This window comes from Salvia miltiorrhiza, chromosome 3, assembly GCF_028751815.1.
Source record: "Salvia miltiorrhiza cultivar Shanhuang (shh) chromosome 3, IMPLAD_Smil_shh, whole genome shotgun sequence".
Taxonomy (NCBI): domain Eukaryota; kingdom Viridiplantae; phylum Streptophyta; class Magnoliopsida; order Lamiales; family Lamiaceae; genus Salvia; species Salvia miltiorrhiza.
The window spans coordinates 34890056-34917614 of NC_080389.1; the positions used below are offsets into that span (position 1 = coordinate 34890056).

The 27559-nt window shown below is 37.0% G+C and overlaps 2 protein-coding genes and 2 long non-coding RNA genes across 4 annotated transcripts; 2 read left to right on the forward strand and 2 right to left on the reverse strand.

The window, feature by feature from the left end:
• Nucleotides 1-2126: 2126 nt before the first annotated feature.
• On the reverse strand, nt 2127-4256 carry LOC131016438 (patellin-6). The gene is made up of 4 exons (XM_057945130.1): nt 3319-4256; nt 3104-3228; nt 2703-2844; nt 2127-2620 (listed from the first exon to the last, which is right to left on the reverse strand). Exons 1-4 carry the CDS (start codon nt 4027-4029, stop codon nt 2366-2368), a joined length of 1233 nt encoding a protein of 410 aa, XP_057801113.1. The 5' UTR covers nt 4030-4256; the 3' UTR covers nt 2127-2365.
• Nucleotides 4257-7738: 3482 nt separating this feature from the next.
• LOC131016439 (uncharacterized) lies at nt 7739-9291 on the forward strand. Its single transcript, XR_009098996.1, has 3 exons — nt 7739-8307; nt 8397-8622; nt 8728-9291. It is a non-coding gene; the product is annotated as an uncharacterized LOC131016439 (long non-coding RNA).
• Nucleotides 9292-11668: 2377 nt separating this feature from the next.
• On the reverse strand, nt 11669-13378 carry LOC131016440 (uncharacterized). Its single transcript, XM_057945132.1, has 3 exons — nt 13248-13378; nt 12460-12812; nt 11669-12383 (listed from the first exon to the last, which is right to left on the reverse strand). Exons 1-3 carry the CDS (start codon nt 13264-13266, stop codon nt 11892-11894), a joined length of 864 nt encoding a protein of 287 aa, XP_057801115.1. The 5' UTR covers nt 13267-13378; the 3' UTR covers nt 11669-11891.
• Nucleotides 13379-20113: 6735 nt separating this feature from the next.
• LOC131016441 (uncharacterized) lies at nt 20114-23044 on the forward strand. Its single transcript, XR_009098997.1, has 3 exons — nt 20114-20303; nt 22151-22217; nt 22821-23044. It is a non-coding gene; the product is annotated as an uncharacterized LOC131016441 (long non-coding RNA).
• The last annotated feature ends 4515 nt before the right edge of the window (nt 23045-27559 follow it).

Consider the following 27559-nt stretch of genomic DNA (forward strand, 5'->3'; position numbering starts at 1 on the left):
ATTAAATATGAGTTGATAGGCTACCTTTCTAATGGCTGAAAATTATTCTTATTTTATATTTTAAAAAATGTCTTTCGAATCCTATAAGTATCAAAAAATTATTTTTTATAATTTATACAGTTACACAGTAAATTCATACGTGTTCTACATAGAATTCATATATTTTAGTTAGTTCGTATTTTATTTATTAACAAGTGTATATAGGAGAGAGCTAGGGTATAAACACGTGTTAACATATAAAATATGAACTAACTAAAATATATGAATTTTATGTAGAACACGTATGTATTCGCTGTGTAACTGTATGAATTGCGAAAAATAATTTTTTATTATAAATAAGATTCAAACTCAAAATCATGAATTCATCTAATAAAGAGATCAATCAACCCTATATATATTTTCTTAGAGAAGTGAACAAGTCATCCTTAACACGATGGATATATGCAATGCAATTTTAGTAGTGCAACTTGTTTTTACGGTATCTTGGTATGGAGACTAAGGTGAAAAAATTGTTTGTATGACGTGTGTTTCCACATATAGGTAATGATTCAACTTTTGGAATCGCATCAAACCAAATAAGTGTGGATTATTCTTTAATCTGCAATTTTTTTTGTTTATTAAACTTATTATTAATAGTTAGTTAAAAATATTCAATTTATTATTATGATGGATATTCAATTATTATAATACTTATATATTGTTAGAGTCAATGTTGATTCCGACAATGTTGGGTTGAATGTTGATAACATTCTTGTTGTCAACATTTTTGGGAACCAGCCAACAGTCCGGAGTCTGCCTTGAACTTTAACTGAACTTTAACTCTCCATTGATAACTGTATATATTTAATCTTTACCTTCCTTTTACGTTTTATTATTTTTTGGTTGTGGAATAAAGGTTTTATGGTAGTTGACCACGTTTTTAATAGGTGGAAAGGTGATTAATCACGATTCAAAGTAGTGGGCAGTTTGTCCCTATTTTTCAGGATCCATGATCTTTTCAACCAACATTCCAAACTGACAGTTTTCAGAGGTGGATTGCAGCAGTTATAAGAAGCTTTTGGAAGTGGGAAGTAGAAGAAACTAACCATGAAGGTCTATGAAAGCAGCAAGAAGCCCTCGTTCATTCTTACGTTTTGGAAGTGCAATTTCAGCGATCTAACATTCACTCACAACCATCTCTTCATTTTCCTGCTGCAAACGTGACATCGGTTCTTTAAGGATTGCTTTGACGAAGGAGGCTTAGGCAGACAATCTGTAAAATCTCACTTTGTATTGACGGAAGGTCAAGGGTAAGAATTGGAGTTCAAGGACATTGGAGCACAGCATATTGTTTTGTTTTATCTGAGTAATATTTGTTATTCAGCTGTTTTGATTTCTATGTTGATTAAACATTCTAGTACAATTAGTAGATAGGTTGATTTATCTTAGGCAGTCAGTCTGTAAAGATATATCAGCAAGAGATCTAAATTTATCTTAGGCAGTTATTTTTATTTATTTAATTAAGTAGTGAAATTATATAGGATATTTATCCTTTCCGTGATTCAAAAAGTGTTTCAGATATATCAAATAGATTTTGAATATATTTTTATAAATATATAATTAATTTAATATATTTAATAGTGCTTACTATCTAATGAATTAATATATTCTTTTAAATATATAGTATTTACACAATTACTAAAATTAATTTTACAACAAAAATATGATAGACAATTTATATTTTGTGCCCAAAAAACTTTTTATATTAGTATAAATTTATCAAAATTGTGTTTATGGAAATTCGCAAAAACATGACTAGAATTTGCATAATAAAACAATATATATAAAACATTTCATAACCAAACTTAGAGAGATTTATACTGACATGTGAATTGTAGATAAAAATATAATATAAAATATTCCCTTCCTCAAAATATATTCTTTTTTTTATTACTTGGGTGTGTTCATAAAAATTTATTTCTTTCATTTCAAGCTTGTGGATACGAGCTATTCCCTCGATAGGGAGTACAATATAAAATCGAGCTCGTGACACTAGTTACCGATTCTACGAAAATACACCAACACATGATACTATATTGCTCACATCCGTGTGGAAATTAAAAGCAGATTGCAGAAGACAAGCATCATTAAAAATACCCATACAAATATTAGGAATTATTATTACTACTACTAAACACTAATTAGAGTCAACATTCAATATGTTTTCTAAATCCCCTAAACTAAAAACATTAGTATAATTTACATATAAAACACGAATCCAAAAACTCGATAATAATTAAAGATAGCCACAATCTTTAAAAAAAAACATAAACGAAATAAAAACAGCAGCAACCAATTCTGGACTCCCCACAAGATTTAATTAAAATTATGGTGATTTGCGAACTACATATCGGTAGGCAGCAACCTTCCGGCTACGGGAGGCCGTGTTATCAACAGAAAGCACCATTTTTCCGGCATCCCTCGCTGCAAAGGAGTTATGCACCGCCGCCTCGGCCGCCGCCATCCGCCGCGGCTTCTCCACCGCGATGGTGTAGCTATCCTCCGCATTCGGTACGAACTCCGCGCTGTATTCCAGCTCCCATCCTCCCACAACTATATCCCATGTTATTGTCGCACCAGCCTTTGTCAAAGATTAAAATCATTTTAGCGATTTTGAAAATAATATAATACTCAAATATTATCCAAAACGTTGTTAGTAATACCTCAATTCCTTCGATTTGAATGTTGACTTTCTCACCACCTTTGACGGTGAACTCGGAAGCGGGTTTGGGCGGGCCGGCGAGCGAGTCACTGGGTCGACTCAGCCCGCCGTACTGAACCGGGACGTACTCGGGCCGAATAAATCTAGAGAGAAGCAAACAAATTAGCGATGGGGCTGTCTCAATCATCATGTCGTCTTCATCCATAAATAGACGCCATCGATAAATGCAGAAAATCGAGCATCATTAAATAATTTGCCAATCAGACTCCGCAAAAGATTTTTTTTTTTTTTTTCATGATCTTCTGCGCAGGGCAAAATTTATGACGCAAAGTGATCGACGAAATATCTGAAAGAGATTTTTTTTTTTATTGCAGTATTTTTTTTCCAAATAGAAAGTCTTACTTGTAAAGCGTCTCGGCAGCATTTCCTTCCTTGGATATCACGAACTTGCTCTTGGTTCGTTGAGTCAGAAACGGACTGAACATTGAGTACAGCAAACTGAAGTACCATGGCACGTTTATAAAGATCTGCACCAACAAAATCGAACACAAAAATCAAGAGAAGGGCAGTTTTGAGATTTTTTAAAAAAATGTGGTTAGATGTGGAAGAATCATCACCTTTCTGGCAACCATTTCTGGATAATTATCTTGAAAGAGCGAGAGAATGTGATTTGAAGCAGCTCTGAGCTCTCTTTTGGGCATATCTTTGAGATCTGTAACTTGAATAATGGAATTAACGCCGCCTGGTTTGAAATGCAAGAGCTTAATCCCTCGTTCGAGAATCTGAACTCTCCACCTCAAAAATTTGTTCAATTTCTCTTCGTCGCCGAAGACCTTATCGTACATCTCTTTGTCCTTGAAAACCCCATAGGCATTATAACAAACAGGATGTCCGCATCTGTCGAATCCATGCATATAGGCGACGGCGCCTTCGAGCTCCTTGAGCCCCAAATCCTCCTCCAAAACGGCGTCGGCGCGGAACTCCTTGCGCCAATTCAAGCATTTGAGCAGCATGTTGAGGGCGTCCTGGACCCTGAAATCCCTAGCGCGGAGGAATTTGAGGAGGAGGACGTCGGCGCGCTCGTCTGCATTGCCTAACAGTGGGATGCCCCACATGGAATCGGGGCCGTGGGCCGCCATGAGCTTGTCTTTGAAGTCTTTGAGGGCTTTGCGCTCGGAGTTTTTGAGGTGGGAGATGAAGTAGGTGTCTTCTTTGAAGGACGGCGAGCGGAGCGCGGCGGCCTCCATTAGTGAAGCCACGAAGCTTTTCTTGGAGGGTTTTGGGGAGGAATCGGGTGCGGTGGCGGACGGCGGGGATGCAGCTTCCATTTCTTCTTTTGCTTTTTCTTTTTGAGAATTTCAAAGGGGAGGAGTGTGTGTTTGGTGATGATGAAGTGGTGGGAGTGAGAGAGAAGGTGTGAATAAAATGGAGTTTTTTGAAGCCGTGAAGTGTGAAAAATCAAAAAGCAGCTTTAGCTAAGCAGAAGCAACAGAGCTGATGGGGCCATTCAAATTCCTGACTGCTCAGCGCCATTTTGAATTTTTATTTGAATATACTTTTTTTTATTATGTTAATTGACTATAAATGCATAAAACATTGATTTTCAATTAAAATTATTTTTTTATTAAGCGCGACGGATGACTTGAACCCATGACCTCAGGTTTTGAACATTAACCTCCTACCGCTAGACCAACACACACACACGAAATACTTAAATTTTTATTTTGTACAAGTTGACCTGACTTTAAAAATTCGTTGGTTAATAATTTGATTGTCTGAAATTTGATGGGCAATTTAAAAATACCGTTAAAAACATTTTGATAATAATTCTTTAATAATATCTATATTGTTAGGTTTTGGCCATAGAAAATGATCGAAAAAAGAAAAAATATAGAGTTTAATGACATCAATTTTTTATGTTATTTTTTTTTCATTTCCGATGATCAAAATTTAACAATATAAATATTATTAGAAAGATAATGTCAATAACTTTACAACGGTATGTTCGAGTAGTCAATCGGAATTCAGCTAACAAATTTTGGACTCAAGTCAAATTTTAAAAAAATTAAAATATACTTAATTATCTACCCTTTATTTAGTTAAATGATGAGGTTTTTCGTCTCAAAAAATTTCAAGTGTAATGGAGTGGAGCTGTAACATTTAAGTTTAATTAGTGAATTAGTGGGCTAGATAGCAAACTCGTGGATGATATCCTCTTATCACATTATTCGTATTCTATTATTAATTCCTTATTTAAAAAAATATTTATTACAAAAATATAAAAATTGTTATCATATAGTGAATTTTAATAAATATTTATTATAAAAATAAGTTTTTTTAAAACTTTATGTGTCTTCATTTCATAATAACCCATTCAAATAAGCATATTTAATTAAAAAAAAATACACCCTCCGTCCTACGAAACTTGAGCAATTTCTTTTCGGCATAAAATTTAAAGAGTTACTCCGTATTTTGTGTGGTATGTGAAAAAGTGAAAAGATCAAAAAAAAGAAAAACTTTGTCATGTAAGGAAAATGCTCAAACTTCGAGAGATAACCTGAAAAAGAATATTGTTCAAGCTTCGCGGGACGGAGGAAGTACAAATTAAAGATTAAAAAAAATTATAACCCCTAATTGATTGGTGAACCCTAGTTAATAATAGTAAAATTAAACTAAACTACAACATTTTGAAACAAAAGAAAAAGGAAATAAAAAAAATGAAAATGATAATTAAAAATTTGATAGCAAAATACTGAGTGAGCTAGACATGGATAAAGAATCTCAAGTGAACAACTCAACAAGCTTGAGGAAGGTTACATGACTTCAATCAACTTGATCATTTATCAAATTTAGAAACCTAATTAAACTTTCTACTTTCATACAATTAAAATATAAGATTAAATGTATATAAATTACTAAACTTTTAATGAATTTTTATTTTTCACACAAACTTTATAATTTAAATTAAAATAACTATTAATTTTTTCTCATTTTGCATAATCACTTATATCTTTTTCTCATTTCGCAACATATACCAATTTATCACTCTTTTTAAATTATTTGTACCCGTTATTTATAAATGTAAAGGAGATAGTTCGACCTATTAGATGTTCTTAACTTCTTATTGCATTTGTAGACGAATAATTACACACAAATATTGAGGTTAATTTGTTCTTCAAGTTCAGTTTTTTATGCTTTCTTTTTAAAAAAATATTATTAATTTATCGAGTATTAATTTAAAGAAGTTTTGTTGTTTGTAGAGAAAATGTTGTAATAAATTCTTGGATCACAAACACTATTTCTAATTATTATTATTATTATTATTATTATTATTATTATGGGGAGAGATATATGCTTTACTTGATTGTTAAGAACATGCTTTGTTTTTTCTTTGACCATTTGATTGTTGTTACAAGTACTGATTTCTTCTTCTTTTGTTGCTTCATTGTCCTAACCTTTGATAGCATGGTGGCCCCTAACCCCTTAAATTTATCTACCAAATCATTCCACATATCAAAAAGCAACAAAGTCATTAAAGAGACTACCCCTTCAATTTAGTTAACTCTGATCATTAAGTTCTAATTATAAAATATATTAATATTTCAATAAAGTGACCTCAATTCTACAGCCCGATAATTTGCTCTACATCATTTGTAATATCTTAGAGCAACCATTATAGAGAGTGAAGGTGAGCTCTTAAATGTTGGGGATCACATTTAAGAGTCCACCACCATTCATTATGGGAGAGTCAACACCCCAACTCTTAAACTTTGATTTTCAATTTGTATTTAATACTAATATTTTTTTAATTAAAATTAACAACTTAAATTTCATTGAAATTAAACATATATATATATATATATATATATATATATATTATACTTAATTTAATTTAAGTATACCTTGAATTTTTAATTTCAATTATATACTTAATTGAAGTAAATTAAGGTATATAATTCATAAATCCTGCAGTTATAAAATATAAAACGTAAAATAAGTAAATTAAAAAACTGCAGTTATATATCTTGCACTTTTTCTTTAATTCTAGAAAATGGAGCGTGATGTATACGTGCCCATCAATTTTTCGATCTGCACCGAGTGCGCAGGGGAGGGGCTGCTGCGAAAATGGGCGACTCGGCTATGGATAGGAGGTGCGTTGGGGGAGGGGGTGCGCACCGGCTTCCGCACCAGCAGTGAATGCCCTTACGAGCACTTTTCGGCCCCGTTTGATTGCTTTGTAATAGCTAGTTTAACTCCTTTTATGGGCTTATTTATGCATCTGGTAACAAATTAACGTTTCATGGGAAGCCCATGATTAACGTCCGGCCCGGGCTAAAAAGTACTGTTCATTAGCTCTTATGAAACCAGGGGGGACCCTTGGTTTATTAAACTGGAGAGAGAAAGTAGTTCACGATTAAAAATTCCTTACAACTCTACCCTCGAAAATCAAATTGATATTTTAGGTTTTCTGCCGCTCATTTACAAAGCAAAATTTTCGTCCATGTTCCAGAGACGCTGCGTAGGAGGTTTCCGTCTTCTAACAAAAATATTTTGAAGATTATATCTCTGAGTTCGTCTCTCTATTCGTCTCTCTATTGATTATTTGATTTCTTTTTTCATATGTTCGTCCCTATTCTTAAATTTGTTCATTTTTCCGTTTATGTGTGTTTGTAGGGTTTGCTGATTTTGTGGTGTTCTGGTGTATTTTACTTCGGCGACGCGCCGACTAGGGTTATCAAGGTCAAAATAATTCTCATTCACAACCAGTTCCTTTTATAATCTGATTCGCAATTTCTTGTGCTCATAATTCGCGACTTTGGAAAATGAATCGGGTTACTCTAAACCTGATTCAATAATCAGTTATTTATGATGATTTGTGCGAATTTAATAGCTGTTTGCTGCTGGTATCATTGATATGATGATTTTGTGCTAATTTTATAGTTGTGTGCCGCTGGTAATTGAGTAGAAATTTTCTGTTTTATGCTTTTGTGCGAATCTGCTGTTTGTTGCTGGAATTTTGAATAAACTGTGTTGGATTTTGTTTTAATTTTGTTCATTTTATGCACTTGGGTGGACAGTACAATGTCGACTTTGGGGCATAAGAAAGTGTGTATATGTCTTGCTGTAGAAGAAATTCTCCATGAGCAAATGTTGCAATTGACTGTTGTTCTCGATTACGTCGAGAAGGCAAAGTCACGGAAAAGAAAACGTAATGGGAGGAGTGTAGCTTATCGTATATTACACAGAATACCAGATCAAGTGAAGCACTTGAATCGAATTATAGATATCAATGATGTTGATTGTGTTACAAATCTTAGGATGGATAGAAATACATTCGGTAGATTGTGTCGACTTTTGAGGGATTTAGATGGGTTGACGAATGGTCGTTATGTGACTGTTGAGGAGCAAGTTGCTATGTTTCTCTCTATTTTAGCGCATCACAAAAAAATAGAGTTGTCAAATTTGATTTTTGGAGAAGTGGGCAAACAGTTTCGCACTATATTCACGTAGTCTTGCGAGCCATTTTGAAGCTACATGTAATTCTTTTGGTAAAACCAACTGCGGTGCCGGATGACTCGACGGATCCACGTTGGAAATGGTTTAAGGTAGTTATTAAAGTAATTCATATTTGTTTTAAGATCACGAACTGTTGTAAGTTAAATATGACAATAGTTTCTGACATATTTGTGTATAGGGTTGCTTAGGTGCATTGGATGGTACCTACATCAATGTTATGGTGTCCAACAATGACAAACCTCGATATAGAACGAGGAAGGGTCAGATTTCAACCAATACTCTCGCAGTTTGTGACAGGAATTTGAAATTTATTTATGTCTTGCCCGGGTGGGAAGGATCAGCTGCTGACGCCCGAATATTGCGTGATTCCCTCAACCGAGTGAATGGATTTAAAGTACCTAGAGGTAAATATCAATTTTTATGAAGTTTTCTGTCAATTGAATAATTTTTTATGTTGTTGTCGTGTGATGATATATTCTATTGTCTTCGGTTTGTTTGGTCAATTATAGGTTTGTATTATCTTTGTGACAACGGGTACGCGAACAGTGAAGGGTTTTTAACGCCGTACAAGGGTGTTAGGTACCACCTTAAAGAGTGGGGGCCAACTGTTGCACGACCTCGAAGCATGGAGGAGCTGTTCAATTTGAGGCACACACGAGCTCGGAATGTAATTGAGCGTGCATTTGGTATAATGAAGATGTGATGGGGTGTATTGCGCAGCACAACATTTTACCCCATCAAAGTGCAAAATAGGCTTATCATGGCGTGCTTCCTAATAAATAATTTTATTAGGAATGAGATGATCGTGGATCCAATAGAGCAGGCATTTGACAACCTACCAACGGAGAATGAATTTGTGGAGCCTGATCACGGTGATTATGTGGATGCCGTTGAGCCCTCTGCCGAATGGGCTGCAACTCGGGATGCCATGGCTCAAGCAATGTGGCAACAATATGTTGAGGGGCACTAATGTAGTCTTTGGTTGAAGAGCATTTATGTGTTTCTTATTACATTTGTTTGTGTATTGTCTGACTTGAGAATTCAGCTTGTTTTATTTGATGTTCAAACTTTGACATGTTTATTTATTGAGCATTCAGTTATGTTGGATGTTTTGAGTTAGGTTGTTTATTGATTTGCATTCTGTGTTCTATCATGAATAGGTTTGATGGATGCACGCATGCCTAAAATCTATCTGAATGTTCCATTGTGCTGGTGTGGCAATGGGAGGATGTTACTGCGGTGCGCAAGTAGGAACGCGCTAAATGTCGGACGCTACTACTACAAATGCCCACTCAAAGGCACACACTTCGACTCATTCTTTTGGTGTGATGAATTTCACAACCAAGTTCTTGCCCCAGCAGTTTCAAGCTTGCCCCAAGGGAATCCAACTTATCCGCGCAATCCCGTGACTTGTTCGGATGCATCATCGACGCCTGAAACTAGCGGTTTCGAATATCGCGAGGCACAATTACCAGTTACTGGACGAGCGATGCCGGAGAACGATCCCCAAATAAACTTCATTTTTATGGCAATTGTGTTCATATTGCTTGGATTTATCATGGGGCAACTCGTGTGATACACCACTCATATGAAACTATTTTATTTTGTCTATGACTGATCCTTTTGATATCCAGTAGTTCAATAGATGGGCACGTCGTTTGAGTGTTTTGTCTATGATTGATCTTTCTATTTCTAGTTGCATGAGACTTGATACTTCTGTATTTCATCTTCACGTCTTGCTAAACATATTCTGTAATTTTTAGACTTTCTATTCCGTGTGGCATGATGAAAAATGTGTTGGATACTACCGAAAATATGTAACACTCAACTTGAATCGTGTAATTTAATTTGGAGGGTGGTAGTTAAATATCGATGCAAATTAATGAAATGAATTGAATTAATGAACACTCATCCAATAGAAAACGTTTTCTTCACAAACCAAAGTAGTCAATGGACTCCATTCGCTGAAATGAAGTAATTAGTGAAGCTTTGTCCCAACTACCATCTGCCATAAATGGGCACGTCGTTTGAGTGAAGCTTTTTGCCTATATAAACTATAGAACTCTTTGTCAACTACTCACAAGAGAAATAGGGTTTCACTTGCAGCAAAAAACATCTCTTGCAGCATCATGAAACGATCTGAAATTCAGGAACAAGCTTTCTTTTTCTATGATGATATCTGGAAAAAAGAGATGGACAAAATGCTACTGAACAAGATCCTAATGGTGGAGAAGGAGACCGGGATCATAGGTGAGAGTTTAAGTTTTTTTATTCGCATAACATATTAATTTGCTATATATTCTTCTATTATTTTTGTTCTTACTATAATGAACCTATGTTAGCGGGGAATGGAGTTCATAGTCCAACGGCAATCCTCATTGCAATGGCGGACATTAATCGGGTGTTTAATAAATCACTCAGCTACACCGACATCGAAGATAGGCTGGTGACGCTTGAGGGGCGTTATGATACCTTCAAAAAAATTCTTCAAATGAGCGGAACTCGTTGGGATCGCAAACTAAACCGCATAATTGCTACTGATTCAATTTGGGAGAAGATATTCACGGTAAATAAGCTTTACCATCTGTATATTTCTCATATAGCTTGTTGTAATAATTTATATGGTCTCACGTATGTTTTCTTTTTGCATTCACATATATTATAGGAGAATATTTGGGCTCAAGCTTACTATTACTCCGGAGAGTCGGAGTATAACAAAATGTGCGCGTTGTTTGGCCCCAAACACGTCACGAACTTGCCAACATACGAGGTAATCGAAATCAGCTCTACGACGAATACCATTGTCATATCCGACGATGATGAAATTACCTCTCCAGGGGTGAAAGAAAGTGGGCAAGTTAACCGTAAGCTGTTTGACGAAGACTCCGAGTCCAGCTCCGACCCTCTGAAACGTGGTGTTGGACGGAATTTCATGAATTGGTCAGTCCTGGCTCCGAACAAGTTGTTCCACCCCTGCAGCTCTTTCCGTTCCAAAGGTAATGCCAACGAGGAAGCACCCGAAGCAAGCTCTTGTGCTAGTTGTAGTCCATTTAAATAGATGTTATGAATTGATGGTGTAAGGAATGCCTGGCGATAGCTTATTTCTGTTTATGTTGTTTGTTTTTGTTTTTTGACGGGCTGTTAGCTTCTGGATAGTGCCCATGTTCATGGTCCTTCTCTTACAAATCTCAATTTGTAGACCATGATTTTTGTATTGCTAAAGGCATGTGGAATTGCGTCTTAAGAAAATTTTGCTTATTAGTAATCTATCAGTATCAATGCAATTTTCAATTAACTTGTCTCATTCGATTCATGGTTTAAACTATTTTTTTGTATAACCTGTTAGACCAAGCAAAAAGATAAATATAATCATGAATCATGAAATCATAGGCAACAAGTAACTAACAAAAATGCATTCATAAAACTTCTAATAAAGTGAGTTTCTGACAAAGCTAAATCCAACATGGAGAATGGAAAAACAACAGACTATCGGTCTGTAGACAAAAAACATTTCAAAGTACTGAGCTTGCTAAATCGAAATCCAAGTCCAAGCAAGTTAAGCTCCAAAAAATCTGCACCACCTAAATAATATTACTTATAGCTGCCTTCGAGCAAACGCCTCGCGTAGGCTGGGCGTGCTTCTGCCGGCAGCCCAAGAAAAATTTCAAGGCGCTCAACCTTGTAGGGCTAGGAGCTCACAAACATCAAACTTCTCATCCAATGAAAGACCTGGAATGACACCCAATTGTTCAAACACTTCTTGCCGGGCCTTTCCGATGTCGAACTCATAACCAATTCGGTTCGCCAAGTTCGCCAGCCTCTCTGCAGTTGTACGGTTTATCTCACGGAGTACCTCGCATACAGCACTCATCTCATCGCGGTTGGGTTTGCGCTTCCTGCTGCCAGTTGGACCAACTGCTGTCTCCTGACTGCTTTGCCCCACACTCTCGTCGATCATCTCAGTTGTTGTTATACCATCGAGATTGACATGATACTCCGACTCTGGAGTGAGTTCATTCATGTTCTCACGGCGTTGCATATCGTTCAACGCATCCAAAAGGTCCTCAGCGTGCTCCCCGGTAGCCCTATCTTTTCCAAAAACCTCTTTCCAGTCTTCAAACATAGGCCAAGATTTATACCTCATCAATCTTGCATTCGGATCACACTACAAGGTAGTTCAAAAATACATAAATATAATTGATAAACTAATGTTTTATGTCTTATGAATAGTGGGAAAATACCTTGACAATTTGTTCCCATTGCTCATTCGTGCAATCAACCATATGATTACCATTCGCATTGAAACCGATCCCGCTGCGCCCTAGCATCGCCGACAAGCTATAGTAGTTTTTTTTCCACGCACATATCTTGGAGTTGATGTGCGGATTTCCCTTCAAGTCAGTATCTGGAAATACTTGCCTCATTGCATCCTCCAGTTTTGCGAGATACCCAGCCCTAAAACCGTTATCCGAATTCCAACCTTGCACCACCAATTCCTTAAGCGAGGTTATCAGTGTTTCCTCCTCCTTACAGGTCCAGCTCCAACGTGTTTTGTCGGTCCTATTAACACGGACACGGCCGCTGTCGTTGCTTCCTATAACAAATAAATACAACAGTAAACAGAAAATATTGCCCAAAGTTTCAAACACATAATGGTCGAAAAAAAGTCGAAAAAAATAACTTAAGCAGAGACGATGATAAACAATACACAAATCAACAAGGAACATTGACAATGAAATTAAAAATACCTAAACATCACCTATTATCATTAGCTACAAAGAAGTAAACAAGGGTTATTGCCCAAACTTTCTTTACAAAGAATAAGGCGTAAATAAACTTCTTAAAAAAAATCAGCAATTATTGACAACATTGCTAATAACAGAAAAATGATACGTGATACACAAAAACATTTCACTAAAAAACGATACATATTTCACATCTAAACTCAAGCACCCTAAAACATTGTTTACGAAATAAGACTTGATCAGTTTAGAAAGAAAAAAAAAATAGGAATTGAGAGTTCACTAACCTTGCTGCCTCGAAGCCATCTTGGTTGCGATTCTTCGTAAATCCTTCTCCAGAAACGTTTTGCTTATATCAGAATAGTTTGAGAAGAGTGAACAGTCCTCGCGACTGTTGGAGTATATAATAGCTCCAAAAATCCCCCCCCCAAATCCGGAATTAGGCGGGAATAAAAAGGGTACGCTTGGTATTTAAAAAATATAACGAGGGTATTTCGGTAATCTCGTCATCTGGCAGAACCCTTACACATCATATCAAACGGTGGGCTATGGCTTAAATGGAGGTTCCGGGTGGGCTATCAAATGCACAGCCCATTTACCTTAGCGACCCAACTCCTAGTTACCTTTGATGGGGTTTCCTTAAATTGCCTTATCCCAACAAAGCAATCAAACAGATGTATATAAAATCATTTAGTTAAGTTATACTCATTGACAATTTGCATATAGGTACATCGCTAGAAGCACCAAAGAATTAATAGTTACTTATTTCATCTTAATGATTTGAACCTTTCATTTAATGATTAAATGAAAAATGTCTTATCAATGCGTTTTACAAATGTTTAGGTTGGATAATCTCTATCAACCTAACTTATAGAACTATAGAAATATTAAAAGTTTGTGAATATGTGTTAGAGCATTGGCAACGCTCTACTCGAAGCCATTGAGTAGAGCGTTGCCATCGTGTAGCAGCGTTGCGGGGGGGGAGGGACTCGAGTGCTCGTGTAGCACTCGAGCGGCGCGTGCTGCGCACGCGCCTCAAATTAAAAAAAAAATTCCAACGTCTTTTCTGAATATTTTTTTTTTTTTGCAACAGTTCTTTTAGCCGATTGAGCCCATTTTTTTTATCTCTTCTTTTCTCTCTATAAATAATACTTCTCCCTCCCTCATTCATCACAACTCACTCTTCATTCATCACAACTCACTGCTTCTTCCTCCTACAATTTTTCTTGCAAAATATCATCTTCGTTCTTTCAAAAATGTCGTCACCCGAACATGATTCTTCGCCCGATTCCGACGAAGTAGCTGAAAGTTTCATGGAGTTGGTTGAGTTGCAGAAACAAGTGCTTCAATCATACTGCCCCCAACCGGCGCCAGAGCCGGCGCGTGTCAAACGTCTCCGATCATACGTCCATCGTGATCGTGAAGAGGCCCATGTACGTCTTATGCAAGACTACTTCATCGATAATCCAAAATGATTTGGTGGAGCACCTTTGGGCACGTTTCGGACCTCTAGGACCAGAGTAGTTAATTTTTAGGAATTGTTTTTATATTATTTAAGTTTTATGTAATATTTAGGATTTTATAATTAATGCAATTTAAATTTGAAATAAATTGTGTTATTTAAATTTGAGCAATTAAATTTAAATGAAAAACATAAAAATCAAAACTAATGTTATCAAGTAGGCTATCAGGTAGGCTATCAAGTAAGCCCATTGCGGATGCTCTTACAGAAAATATTAGTAATTTATTTGTTTCAATATATCTAAAATGTAATCATAGGTAATTATAAAAGAGCGCTTTTGAAATAGTCATTTTAAAGAAGGAAACACAATATTTGGCGAGTGAAAATTTAAAATACCATTTTCCTTAAGTTATACTCCCTCCGTCTCACTGTATTTGAGACTCTTTCTATTTTAGGCGTCCCACTGTAAGTGAGACCTTTCCATATAAGGCAATAATTAACTTAAAATTAGGGGACCTTAATTACCATCTAAAAATAATTGAATCCTAAATTTCGATACCCCCTCTCCCCTTAGTGTATTCCAGCCTGACACTTAGTTTTTTGCCTCTCTCGATTCTTCTCTCCAGAAACCCTATTCTCTCCATTTTTGCCTCTCTCCCTTCTGAATCTACGTCGCCGCCCTCTCTCCTCTCTAAATCTATGGCCGATAATCTTTCCAGCGACGATGATGGCGGCGGAGATAGATAGATAAACCCTCGCCGCCTCACCACCCCTCTGAATAACCCTTGCCGCCCTCCCTCCCCCCACCCGTCTGTATAACCCTCGCCGTCCCCACACCCCTCTGTATAACCCTCGACTCCCTCCAAACGAAGATGATTTCTAGGAAGCTTGTGGGATCGCCGACGGTGGGGGAAGCCTCACTAAGTCGTGGAGATACGGTAATTTGAGGAACCCTCATCTCCCTACACCTTATATCCCGTGGTCGTCTCTTCTCTGTAAACCTTCCCCTGCGATGATGGAAGTGAGCGATGAGAGGGTAGAGGTTCCGGAGGTGGCTTCGTTGGACAGTGAGGAAGAGGTTACTGCGGACTGTGGGCTTGCCGGCGGTGAGGGTGATGGAGGAACACTTGGATCCGAATTAGAAGATGAATCTCCTTCTGATTTCTCCCGTGGAAGCCATCGACGAAATAGTGGGCGAAGTGCGTTGCTATTGCTGACAAACACTGTGAAGAGGTCCTAACATTCCTTGATAAAAATCAATGATGAGGTGATATTCACTTAACCCTGAGATTTGTTCATTCATACTTGATCTGAAATTTACAAAATATTGGGGTTTGTAACCCAAATGTGATTTGTGCATTTGTGTTTTACAAAAGATTGGGGTTTCTAACCCTTCTGTGACCTATGCTTTGCATTCCTAAGCACTCTCGATTATGTCTAGGCCCAAATTCTGCACTATAACTGTCATTCCATCACTGCTTCCCCTTTCATTGAGATGATTTATGCATGCTTCAATAAGCTCCACTGGCACTTCTAAGTTAACTAGTAAGCGATCTACCCTTCTTAGTGCTTCCTTGCCCATATGAGGTACTCGATAACTGTTGTGGCCTCTGAACTTCATTATCTCTATCAAGCATGATTGAAGACTAAGGAAAACTTTGTTTAGTGTGTGTGCTGAAAGTCTGTTGAATGAATCAGTCAGTGCATTTAGTAATTCATCCACCGTGTTGCATGCTATCTCCACTTGCAATGATTGTATTACTCGAAACCACCCTAGGTCGTTCACGTTGCAATCTGGACTGTTTGGTGGCTGTTGTTTGAGTCTTATGTCAAATCCATATTTACTTGCGGTAGCCCTAAAATATGGATCATTATTTAGAATGTGGGGTCTTGCATTGTCCTGCTGAATGTCAATTCGTTTGCTCATTTGCTCATTACTGCTGGTACTACATGTGTAATGTGTATTTAGTCAATATTTATACAGGATATATGCTGTGTGCAGTGGTGTGTGCTCTATTTATGCATGATATATGTTGTGTGCAGTGATGTGTGCCCTGTTTATGCAGGATATATGTTGTGTGACAGTGGTGTGTACCCTGTTTATGCATGAACATCATTCAATGAGTATAAATGCGAAGGTAAAACTTGATCGATGATGATGAGTAATTCTCATTCTGAGATCATAACATACAATGAAAAGCTCTTTGTGGTAGTACCTTATTGATTAACCAAGCTTTATACACATCCTTTGTGATTGATTCTATTGGCTTCGTCTCCAACGTGTCTGCATTTCTATTTCTACTGTTTCTCTTTGCTATCACCTTTTCTATGAATATCTTTCCATAAAAAAAAACTTCACATTTTTCTGCAATCAATGGTCTAGTGACAGCACATATGAACATGATCTTTCCAATGAATTTCTTACTTTTGCATGATCTATATAGCTCGGGCTCTCCCGGAGCCAAGTAGAACCGATGTGTGCCCTTAGTAATATAAAACCATTTCTCATCAATGTGCACGGTGTTATGCATATCCGTGAACTTTATGACGTTGAGAATTCTATCCAATTCTACGGATTGGAGTGAAAATCTTAACCTCAAAAGTTTAGTTGTGGCTGTTAAATCGGGTTTGATGGCACTATTATGTGTTCTGATTTTTCTAGTTCTCACCCATCTCCTTACAGTGGTTTTACTAGCCCCTAACCCTTGTGCTAGCCTTCTAATGCTTTCTCCCTTAGTGCATTCCATATTCACAAGCAAGGTAAGATCAAGTTCAATGTACTTACTATGAAGTCTAGTTGTTTTGCCACTTACAAGATGTATTATGTTACCATTCTTTTGTTGTGTTTTTGCAGCAGCCCATAGTCGAAAGACGGTTGCTCGAGAGATGTTGAACTTCAATTGTGCTTCCTTGTACCTGCCTATACTTGGCTTCCCATCCTTGCTGCCTTCAAGGATAAATTGCACCACTTGATTCCTCTTTTGTGTTGTTAGATTTGTACACATTGTGTAGTAGTGTTTGAAATATGTAAATGCATTTATGAGAGAGAGGCTGAATTGTTAATGCATTTATAGGAGGTGTTTTTAGAATTTTGAAGGGAACACCAAATCTGTAAAGTGGCGCCAGTTTTGCCCAAATTTTAATTAATGAAATTGTTTTTGTTTCCAATTGCTTTTGTATCTCACTTTATGCATTTGATTAGTTGGATGCCCCTCTATTTTAATAAAAGCAACGTTTTTTTTTACATTATTAATATTCGAAATTTTAATATTTTAATTAAAATAATTTAATTAAAATAATGCAATTAAAATTATTCAGATTTTAATTAAAGTTATTCTACAAAAAAGGTAAGAATAAAACAAAGAATAACAAACTAATCACTTTTCATTTTATTACCTACTACACTTAAACAACTAAACACACTTTTCTTAATTCTCGTGCCCGAAAAAAATGTCTCAGATACAGTGGGACGGAGGGAGTATATGAAAAATGCCCTCTTTTATAAACATAAGCTTCCTATATATGCCATATTCTTTAAATACCCTTGATGTTGAGTCGGTAAAATCATGTGACCGCTCGATGAAATGATCTTACTGCCGGGCGATCAGATAATCTAGTCACCCACCAGTCACATGTACTCTTGACTAATAGCTTTCAAATCGGTCAAATGTGTAAGACTTTCACAAAACACCAAGCAAACCCATCAACATCAAAGGGTAAAATGGGTTCTTCACTTAATTTGGGCTTAAAATGCTTAAGTTTATAAAGTAGGCATTTTTAACATACAACTTATGAAATAGGACATTTTTGCCTATTAACACATATTTGGCCACTAATTGAAAAAACATAAAATCTGACAATTTATTACATGTAAAGACTGTGTTGCCCTTAATTAGGGCAGATCGAATTCGGGTTGGCGCGCGGGTTAGGCACATATGGCACTATTAGTGTCATATGTGCCAACCCCAAAAAAAATCTAAGTATATGGCACTAATGACACTAATATGGCCATAAGTACCATTCATGTAGCACACTAAATGGAGAATCTAAACCCTACCGGGAAGTGTTCAAAATGGCCATATAACTGTACTCATCTAAATAATATCAGCACACAGGTATATGGCACTAATGACACTAATATGGCCATAAGTACCATTCGTACAACACTGAGTATATGGCACTAATGGCACTAATAGTGCCTAACCCGCGCGCAAACCCGAATATGACCGCCCTAATTAAGGGCAAAACAGTCCTAAAATGAAAAAAATAGCCAAATTTTGTGCTTTTTTAATTAGTGGCCAAATATTGTGTTTCCTTCTTCAAAATGGCCATGCGAGTATATATTGTTTCTAATTATAATTTCACTTTCGGGAAAACCTTTGAGGCATCAATTTTAAGTCATCAACTTAGAGATTGTCTGGCTAAGTTTATTTTAGAGAGTTTATAAGCTTCAACCATTTATAAAATATGTTAATAATTTATAAGATGTAATGTATCAAGAATTTATGAATTGTCAAATTATTTGGATAATTGAGCTTATAGTAAACTAGAGAAAGAATTGTAAGTTAGATGAAATTGGAAGGATATACAATTAGGGTGTGTTTGCTCTTTATCCCTCTAAATGGAGGGATAATATAATGAGGTATAAACTTATCACTTAAAGTAGGGATCACATTTGTTATATCTTATTTGATATGAAGGATAATATATTTATCCACTCCTTATAAGGTGGTATAAAATTATACCACCATCTCTTATAGGTCTAAAATTATCCATTTCTCAAGAGATAAGGGGCTGCCCGAAAAATTATACAATCTGCCCTAATTTTTTTTATACATCAAAGCAAACAAAGTATAAGGTGGTAAATATAGCTTATCCCTCCCTTATATCTCAAAGCAAATACACCCTTAAAATAAGAAATAATGGTTAAATTATGTAAAATAATTGTTACTTATAACTAGTGGTGGAGGCAGGGATAATATTGAGGGAAATCAACTAAACATAATTTTTAAGTGTAATACCCGGACTTTTGATGACGTGTTTAATTGCTTGAGTTTGAGTAATTAGGGTTTAGATCCCTTGTTTGATTTACTTTGTAAAGAGATGAGGAGTTATATGAAGTTTTCTTGTTATTTTTTTTAAGATGTTGAGATGTTCTTTCGATGATGTGAGAATGATGTGAGATTTTATATCCGTATTTGAGTTTGAGTATTTGAATAATTCAAGATAATTATTTGAATGAGAACGATGAACTCGGAAGTGAGATCTGAGTCCGTTAAGACGTTTTTCAAAATTTTGACTTTTTGACGATGAATAGTAAAATACTGCTATTTCGTCTTTTTGTCGACTTTCAAAATCTTATGTGCACGTCGTCGAGAAATATTCTTAGTTTTTCGATACGAGTCCAATAATGAAAGTTTTTATTTTTGGACGACGAGTGAATAGTAAATCAGGATTTCTCGATAAACGAAATGAGCTCGTTTATCAGAATTTCGAGAACGAGCTTGCGTTTTCTATATTTATATAGAATTACGAGTGCAATGAAAGTGAGTAGAGGTTGAGAGGGCGAGTAACAAAGAGTATGGGTTGTTAGTTGTTAAAACGAGACGAGACGAGATATTTAACGACTAACGGGTTAATATCCTAAATATCTAACCTACCCTACCCCTAACCACCCCCAAACCTCCCAAAACCCCTTTCCCCTCACTAACTCACGCTATATCAGCCCACACCACACACACAACTCACATATTCACACACACAACACCTAAAACACACACTACACACGCCATTTTCCATTTAAGCTTGGACGGAGCTTTTGACCTCCGATTTGAGCACCGAGACGAGCGCCGATCATCTTTTCGATCATGTATCTAAGTAGGTAAGATCTCTACCTACGTTTTGATGGTTTTCTTTTCGATTTTCGTCGACGTCGAAAAACGTCGATTCTCGACTTTATTTTGAAACGACGTCGGATCGTCGTGAAATTTTAGTATGTTGTTCTTGGGTAGATGTTGAGCATGTTTAATGAAGGGAGTAAGAACGGAACGAACCGTAGCTATGAAACCCATGAGGGCAGCCCCGTTTTTCACATATTAGCTTGTCTTTCGATTTTTGTTTGATCGTTTTGACTTGATATTTGTGCTTAGGGGTATGCTAGAATCGATATATATTAAATTCGTATTTTTCCAAGCACGAAAATTGTATAAATTTTTAAAGTATGATTATTTAAATTCGTGAAGTTTGAGACGTTGCATAATGAATATTATTGCGTATATGTGTTCTACGATATCACATGAGCATGCTAATTGATTTACAATTTATGGATGATAATTGTTGAACGAAATTAAAACTGGAATTCTGTCAAAATTTTACAGCAGTTTCAAGCTTATGTTTCGATGAGTTTTCATTGCTTGATGGCTCTGAAATTTTAGTATGTTTATCTATGATATGTGTATTTCGTTGCTGCAAAATTTCATGTCTTTTGGATGATGTTTGCTATTTTAAAGATATTTTGAAAAATCCTTGACAGAATCTGTCAACTATTGGTAGACTTCACAAAAACGTTTATATCTATTAATCCATGAAGGATTTTGCATCACCGTTTTTTTTAAACGAAACTAGACTTCAATACTTTTCTAAAAACATAAGATTTCGATTTTTATGACCTCTGAAACAGAGCAGTTTATTATTTCAAAAATGCCCTGTTCTGCTGTCATATTTGTCCAACAGTAAAAGTGTATGAGTTTCATTGTTTATTTGGCAGATCATATGAACGTTTTCTCTTGTGAAATTTTAACCAAATCTTCAAGGATACCTTTAGTTTTGGATGATTAAATTTGATGGAATTTTATTAAGGTTTGCCTTGGTTTCTAAACAAAATTGGCAGAAACTGTCAATCTTTGACAGCCTGCACTAAAAGAGCAATATCTTCAAAAAAACCTTTAACCTTTTTGGTTAACTACCATTTTTAGAGTGAACTACACTTCATGAAGTTTTTGAGATCAATTGGTATGAGAGTTTATGATGATTGAGTTGGTTGTTATGAATTTTTAAAGATGACACAAAAACAGCAAAACTTTCTAGAAAACAACTTGATTATATTTGTTTTGATGGATGATACGATATGACTAAATGGTGTGAGTTGTGAGAGTTATGATTAACGCACATAAATGTTGGTATCTGACACTCGAACAATTGGTGTCGAGTATAAATGATAGTTTACTGATAAAGAGTTTTGATGATTTTGAATTGTTTGGTTTGCGTTGAAAAGATGTCAAGATGTTAAGTTTTGAGTCGAGAGACGAGTTCACGTAGTGAGATTCACGCGTTGAAATCTCGTGGCTGACATTATATATGAATAGGTCATGTCGAAATTTTTAGTGAAATTAGAATTTGAGCATAGTCAATTCTTGTTGACTCGTGACTCAAATACATGCCTAATGGAAAGTTTAACTTTCTAATCGGTTAATTAGACGAGATGAGAGCGAATGGATCTGCTAAGAAAGTGGACTTTTCGATGTGTTAAATATTTCTTTTAATTGAAGCGCTGCTAATTATAACATAAGGATGTTATAATTAATGAGTAATGACGAGAGATAATAATTGTTATATTGATTAACAATCAAGAGAGATGAACATTAGAGATACTAATGTTTCATAAAAGAGATTAGATTATTAATCGAGGTTTCTTTTATAACTTCTCACCAATTCTTCATAACGATGAAGGTCCTTTTGGGAAGTAACGACTTGAGGGAGAGAGTGACGTTACTCATTGATACAGAGACACAACGAGGTGGGCATTACTTTTACTATACGTATATAGAGATCCCCTGCGTGTCGTAGGCCTCTTATACGAATGAATGCATGAGATGATTTAACTGTTAATTTCAGTTTTATATATCTATCAAACGAGTTTAATGCTACCTTTGAGCAAGTTATTTCATGACAAAATCTTTGAGTTAAAGTTATTTCAAGTATTGTCTTGCCATAAAATGTTTAAATTTTAGTATGATATCTATCTGCTTTGGCTTTGCCAATGATGCAATCGAATTCGGGTCCTGAGCAGTTGATAGCTATCCTGCCAGGACTAGTGTACACCAGTGACCGTGAGTCATCTAGCGGGTTGGCCGGTCAAGTGACCGTGAGAGGTGGCCACCTCTCCGGCACACAGTTTCAGATATGATAGATTACAAAAGAACTTAGTCTGATCAGACGAACTTTAAGAATCACAAATGAACTTAGTAAGCTTGGGCATTTTTAGCGAAAAACTCCCTTGCTGTACTGATTATGATGGCATGACAATTTACAGTTTTGAAGCATGTATTTTTATACCTAGGCATACGTGCCCACTGAGTGCTTTTGTACTCAGCCCTGCATATGTTTTCTAAATGTGCAGGTTGAGCTGATGTGATGATGGTGCTGCAATGAGCGGAGTCTCCAGGGTTGTTAATAAATAGTTAACCTGTCTAGAATATGTCTTCATACATATGTCTAGCTACTTTCCGCTGCAAGATGTTGTTGATGTTATAGTATGTTATGTCATACTTTGAGTCTTAAGATAATGGTTTCATATGATGTATAACTTGATTAATGATATTAATTAAGTTTTATGTTGTCTTTCATAGACTGTTCAAAAGAGTATTAATGAGTAAATACGACGATTTTTCTTAGGTTGAGTAAGATTTACGGTTTCAAATGACGCCCCTTTCTTTCCCTTATTCTTTAACCCCATCCCTAGTCGTAGATCACTCGGCTTAACTATCCTTAGTTAAGGCGGGCTGTGACATTAAGAGTCATAGGTAAATTTGTAAAAAAATAGAGATAAAATTTTTAACACAATTGTAATACTACCATTTAACTATCTCAAAATATAAAAATAAAAATAAAAATTTAAACCCGATTTACTCATAATATTTCTTTTATATTTTTTATATTGTTAAATATATATATATATATATATATATATATATATATATATATATAATTTATTCAGAATTATACAAGATTATTTTATAATCGACTCTCAAGATATGCTAAAAACTTTCGTAATAGAAAAAATAGAAACATATTTTCATAACTAAAACAATTTCCCTTATAGTTAAATGTTCCTTAATAATGTAACATAACATCAAGGAATTGAAGCATATGTTTTACAAAAATAACATAATTTGATTTGTTAACAAATAATCACTAATATTTATAAAATTAAAACAATTCATACTAAAAAGTAAGTTCTTAATTTTAATTCAAGGAAATGATAAATCGAATCTTCATTTTTATATATCCATTACAAAGCTACATAAACCTTAAATATCAAAATTCAATTTACAGAGAAGAATAAAATATATTAACTGTAATTTCATTCAAATTATTAAACATTAATATTACTAATTAAAATAAAAACATCCAGGGGGTCCTCTTCGGTCTTATTGTGGTTCCACCACTTGTTATAAGATTACAAGGAATTTATTTTTTTAAATGTTTATCAGTTATTGATGTTTATTTTTACAATTTATAAGTTATTTGAAGCTTATTTTTTTCTTTGTTCGGTTCTCCATCCTTTATAATGAAAATTTTTGTGAATATTTTGCATATTCGTGCGGTGTCCAACAAGGAGATCCAATTTCTCCTGTTATTTTTGGGATCGCTGGGAGGCTAGCAATGATAAATCATACTCCCTCCGTCCCGCTAAAGTTGGCCGCATTCTTTTCGGCACGGAGATTAAGAAATGTATTGTTATGAGTTAATTAAGTGGTTTATATTTTCAAATGACCTTTGTTTATCATAATTGCTTAATTAGTAAATATGTCAACCACCACCACTAATCTGCCAGCAACTCGCCGCCGCCGGCGACCGCCGACCGGAGCACCACCACCACCGACCACAAGCACCACCACCACAAATCTTGCAAAAATCTTGACGATTCGAACTTGAGCACCCAAAATCTTCTGACCGGAGCACCACCGCCACCAGCAGCACCACCACCACAAATCTCGCATCGCATACCTGAACCAGAATCGCATCCTCCGTCTTCTTCTATCTCTCCACTCGCCACCCCTAAATCGCGACTGCATGCCCTCAGATCTAGGGCTCGCCACCCCAAATCGCTACCGCCCTCAGATCTAGGGCTCGCCACCCCCAAATCGCGACCACCCTCAAGGCTAGGGCTCGCTCTCTTGCCGGAATTACAGAGACGCGGCGGCGGCGCAACTCCGAATTTATGAAGAGCAGTGCAATTTTGTGTATGTGTGTGTTGTAGGCGAGAAACAGGGGATGGGGATGGCGTCCACCGGAGAAGAACAGAGGGGGAGAGAGGGAGAGACGGCGGCGGCGGCCATGGGGGTTGCGTCCGCCGTAGAAGAACAGAGGGGGAGAGAGGGACAGGCGGCGGCGGCCATGAGGTGCGGTGTGAGAGAGATGTGACAGGCGGTGGTCTCGACGCAGACCAGAGAAGCGGCGGCGGTCGCGGCGCAGGCCAGAGAGGCGGCGACCATGGGGGCGGTGTGCCGCCGGAGAAGAAGACAGAAGGCGGTCGTGGGGTGTCTGGAGAGAGAGACGATATTATAGAGAGAGAGAAAGAGATGAGATATTTAATTAACTTAGAATCTTAATTAAATTTAGTTTAATGGGTTTAGTTAAATTAATTCTTTCCAAAAATAGAAAGTAGCCAACTTTAGTGGGACGCCCAAAAAGGAAATGTGGCCAACTTTAATGGGACGGAGGGAGTATATTTGTTTTGTTGACGGAGTTTCTCCTATTGTGCGACGTCAGATCAAAAGGCGCCTTGATTTTATTGTGGGGACTTTTCTTGTCACTTATCTCAAAGTGCCTTTTTGTGGGCCTAAGGCTTCTCACTTCATGCCTATCAAAGATCATATTATCTGCAAATTCACTCGTTGGAAATGCCTTCATCTATCTATGGCAGAACGGATTTGCATGGTAAAATTTGTCATTCAAAGCTCGATAACACATTCTATGATGGTCTTCAATTGGTCTACTTCTCTTCTTCGAGATTTGGACAAGAGATGCAGAAACTTCATTTGGACCAGTAACACTAAGACACCCACTACAGCTATCAAGTGGGATAGAGTGTGTGCTATTAAGGAGGGATGCGGACTGGGCATCCGCTCTATCCGCATCATGAATAAAAGTGTTCTCATGAAAATAACTTGGAAAATCATTATTGGGAAGGACTTTGGTAATGACCTGCTAAAGCATCGCTACTTAACGACTTTTGGTAATGTCAAATCAATATGGTGGCTTCTTCTGTTTGGTTAAGTCTCAAAGGCGAAATCGACGAGTTAATTGATAATACTTATTCCTATCTAGGTAATGGCGCTTCGACCTATTTCTTCAAAGATGACTCGCTTGGCTATAAACTGGTTGATAGATTAGCAATTCCCCATTATATACACGACTTTCTTAATCAGCCGGTCTCCGATTATTTCTTTAATTGTATGTGGCACTTCTCTGAAGACTTTGTCAACCTTCACCCTGATGTCGTTTGTGACATACTTCTCCTCCTCATGGGGGATGGCGAGGACGTTCGATACTGGAAGCCCTCGCTCAGTGGTCCGATTTCTGCATCTTTGGCTTTCACTTCTCACTGCCATAAGTTTCCCAGAGTTTCTTGGGGCTCTTGGCTTTGGAAAACTTTTATCCTTGTTCGTCACTCCTTGGTGTGTTGGCGAGTTTCACATAATCGGTTCACGACAATGGATCGTCTTATTAATTATGACCTCATTACGCCTAATTACTGCTCGCTTTGTTTCAACGCCGTCGAGTCTCATCATCATATTTTCTGGCTGTGTCCGCTTGTCAGGACGTCTAGGTCACGTTTCTAGACTGGTTTGACCTTTCGCATGGCATTGATTACCTGTATATACATAGTTTTATGGTGTTTACATGGAATGTCAATCTCAGCTCGCAACTTCAAACTTTTTGGGAGATTGGCATTATTACCATAATTTGGGTAACTTGGCACCTTCGAAATTTGAGTAATTTCGATGGGTCAGGTTCATTGAGCAGAGAGTTCTCCACTTCGTTCATGTGGCCTTTAAAGAGGTGGATTATGTGGGAGGGCGCCTTGACCACATGTCTAACACTTGGGGCGATTACATCATCGTTCGCAAACTTGGGGTTCAAACTTGTTATGCTCTCCCTCAAGATTTTATTAGCGTTTATTGGTGGGCGCCTTCGGGTGCCTAGTTTAAAGTCAATACTGATGGCCCTCCTACAGTTTCTTTGAGCGATATTTGCTGGTGGTGTTTTTCGGGATTGCCACAGCTGGGTTCGGGAATCCTTTCACATTAAAAGAGGCAAAGACTTTGCTTTTAAAGCTGAGCTCTTGGCGGTTATTACTGCAATTGATATCGCTCATTTACGAGGTTGGCACACTCTCTGGATTGAAGCTGATTCAACATATGTGGTCCACCTCCTTGAGAAAAAATCGTTGAACGTTCTATAGTGCTTCATGGTCGCTTGTCGTCGAACGTTGCACCTTCTTAACAATGTTGAGCTGAGAGTCTCCCATATATTTAGGGAAGGTAATACTGATGCGGATATCATGGCTAACCCCGCCACAATTGAGGGATAGTGGCCTTATGCCATGCCTGACATTATCGAGGCAGTTTCCCGTGACATTGGCACTCATAGCTATGTGCGTCATGTTCAATAGGGCTTTGGTTTGGATTGGGTTTGCTTGGGTTAATGCTTGTGGTGCGTTTCTCGCAAGTCTTTTTCTTGGTTTGAAGTATGGCCCGGTTCTTTTCGTCGATGCGCTGGGGCCTGAGATCGCGGTTGTTCTTCACTCTACGGCTCCGTTGTGGCTCTGCTCGTTGTTCTACGTTTATCTCTGGGTGCATCCATATGATCAGTTGCGATTTTTCTTGCGCTAGTCGGCTGAGTTTGTCTTCTGGTGTCTTTTTACCTGGCGCTTGTTTGTTGTGATCTTGGTTGTTGTTTCTCTCTTCCCTCTACGTTGGAGCCACGACTTTTTAACAATCCACCGGTGTGATGGGGTTGGGGCCGTTGGTTTGCTCAGCTTGTTTGGGGCTGGGGTTGTTGGTTTCATGTGCTTTCTTCGTGGAATGAGGCATCGGCGATGGCTAGCCCGAAGCTCAGTGTCTCACTTTC